This window comes from Microtus ochrogaster, linkage group LG10 (genome assembly GCF_000317375.1).
Source record: "Microtus ochrogaster isolate Prairie Vole_2 linkage group LG10, MicOch1.0, whole genome shotgun sequence".
In the NCBI taxonomy this organism is placed as follows: Eukaryota; Metazoa; Chordata; class Mammalia; order Rodentia; family Cricetidae; genus Microtus; species Microtus ochrogaster.
This window is the reverse complement of record NC_022035.1, coordinates 1,867,745-1,870,472: the sequence shown is the minus strand read 5'-3', so window position 1 is coordinate 1,870,472 and position 2,728 is coordinate 1,867,745. Positions and strand designations below refer to the sequence as shown.

The following is a 2,728-nucleotide window of genomic DNA, read 5'->3' as shown; positions in this document are numbered from 1 at the left end:
TTCAGTGCCCCATTTTTTAATTGGGTTAATTAGCATTTTAAAGTCTAGTTTCCTGAGACACACACACACACACACACACACACACACATATATATCAAAAAAATCATATGACAGTGCTTAACTTTAATAATCAAACCTCATTCTAAAGGAAAACAAAGATATTATATCTGTCACAGAAAATCATCATTAACATCTACAAGTCTAGAGTTTGTTAGTATTCATATTCATTTTTACTTAAAATCATAAATATCCAAAGTAAAACATGTTGAAGTAAAGTCAGAATGTTTTATGGGATTAGTTAATTCATCTTAATTCAAGTCTGTCATTTAAAACTGGTAAACATGGTAATCTAGGTATGTGTTAGTGTCTTTGTCAATAATCAAGATATTCAAGTATCTTGTGAGTTTCTCTCTGCTTTTCTTTGCAGTGTGAATGACATTGTGGTGGTTGGGCCAGAGCAGTTTTATGCTACAAGAGACCACTACTTTACCAGCTACTTCTTGGTCCTTCTGGAGATGTTCATGGACTTTCAGTGGACTTACGTTCTTTTCTACAGCCCACGAGAGGTCAAAGTAGTGGCCCAAGGATTCAGTTCTGCCAATGGAATCACAATCTCACTAGATCAAAAGTATGTGCTTTCAGAGTAGTTCTGCCCTTTGTCCTGGGCACTTTGAAGAGCTCCTTGCCTCAAGAGCTCCCTTAAGTTCAAGCAGTCGGTGTGTGAGTGGAGTGTTCAGGTGTGCCCAGAGTTCACAGGAAATATGTGACCTTAAAAACTATTTGTTTTCTTCAATTTCAAGTCCCCTCCAGGAAAAAAGAGACTTAAAAAAATATAAACTTTGTTCAAAATTCTTACACAGTTAAATGCACTTTTTCCAATTTTTTTTCAAAAACAGGATGAATATGCAATATCTTTGCCCCTTATAAGTGCAGAAAGAAGGCATTTAACCACATCTATAAGACCATATTAACTAAAAAGCTCTATTACAGAGAGAAACCTGCCTTAAACATGTGATGGTGCAGTTGGCAGACTTACGATAATTCCATGACTGCTTCTAAGAAACATGAAAATGTTGTGGGATAATTTTCTTTGTACACTATGAGGATATGTATTTGCCAAGGCACCTTCTGATTGGTTTACTAAAGAGCTGAATGGCCAATAGCTCTCAGAAGAAGATAGGTGGGATTTCCTGGGCAAGAGAGGAAGAGGAAGGAGGAGGAATCTAGCCCTGGTTTCACCAGCCAACTAGTGAACTAGTACCATACTGAAGAGCAGTAGTGGAGTCATGTGGGAGAATGTAGATTAAAAAATGTGGGTTCATGTAAGTTATAAGAGCTAGTTAGAAACTACCCTAAGCTGAAGGCCAAACTGCCATAATTAATAATACGTCTCCATGTAGTTATTTGGAAACAAGTGAATCAAAGACAGTCTGACAAGAATGCTTGCTATGTGAAATTTTAGATGAGAACATTCCAGGCAAAGAATTAAGACTTAAAAGTTTTTAAAACCACAGATATACTATGGAAAACAAAATTTAGATTTGAGATCATAAGTGGGGATGATCTTTGTATAAAATGCCTTTGGGCTGGATGTAGTGGTGCATGCCTTGGGAGGCAGAAGCAGGAAAAAAAAAATCTATGATTTTGAGGTCAGCCTGGTCTACATAGTGAGTTCCAGGACATCCAAAGCTACATAGTAGAACCCTTTCTCAAAGCGCAAAAATAAATAAATAATAAAACAAAAACAAACCAACAACAACAACAACAAAAGAAAAATGCCTCTGTGCATTTTCCCTGTTTGGAAAACACAGTGCACTTGAGCTCCAGGGCCACACCATTGTTCTTTCAAGCTCTAAGTGTGCTAGTATGGGCTCTTTAGCCTTGGAAGGATGTTCCTACCTCATTCAACTGAAAAAAAAAACATAGAGATTGACCCTATATGTCATTTACAATATTACTTTTCACTTCATGGTCACATTTCACACTAAAAGCCTATAGAACATTTCAATAACATTGAAAGTACCACTGTGTTATCTACTTTTATAGCACTGTAGAAATACATCACTGTAGTACTTCAAACCAATGTGAATTTGTATATTTATTCTCCAAAAAGGAGACAATGTCATATTTTGTTACTACGTGCTTAAACATTAAGTGTTACGTGCTTTACAGGTATGTCTATGTAGCTGATGTAATGGCTAAGAATATTCACGTATTGAAAAAACATGATAATTGGAATTTAACTCAAGAGAAGGTAAGAGTTCCCCAGCTAACCCATACAGCAAGGCCCCACATATAAGTCTTGTACTTGATCCAGGGATGCTTTTAAGGACCCATGGCCATTTGTACTTTTAGAGTGCAATCACAACGCCCCCTAAAAAGACCAGTGTCCAGTACCAAGAAGAACTGGTAGAAGGGAGGGAGGGGGATGGCAGAGAACATTGAGATAATGTCCTCACTGCTTCCTCTTTGTTGAAGGTAATTCAGTTGGAAACATTGGTGGATAACTTAACTGTTGACCCTGCCACAGGAGACATTTTGGCAGGATGCCATCCTAACCCCTCAAAGATATTGGTTTACAACCCTGAGGATCCTCCAGGGTCAGAAGTAAGTACTGATTCTGGAACTCATAGGCATCTCTGCAAGAGTGAAAATTTGCTGAGGTGATGTTGAGGGCATTTATGTGGGTCACATTTACATTCTAGAACTGAATAAACATTATATAATA

The 2,728-nt window shown here is 37.5% G+C and overlaps 1 protein-coding gene across 1 annotated transcript in view; it reads left to right on the top strand.

The window, feature by feature from the left end:
• The window catches only part of Pon3 (paraoxonase 3), a 32,640-nt gene that overhangs the window by 24,582 nt on the left and 5,330 nt on the right, over positions 1-2,728 (top strand). The window contains exons 6-8 of the mRNA XM_005363691.2: positions 428-628; positions 2,173-2,254; positions 2,479-2,607. Coding sequence (XP_005363748.1) covers positions 428-628; positions 2,173-2,254; positions 2,479-2,607 — 412 coding nt within the window. The remainder of the gene's footprint in view (positions 1-427; positions 629-2,172; positions 2,255-2,478; positions 2,608-2,728) is intronic.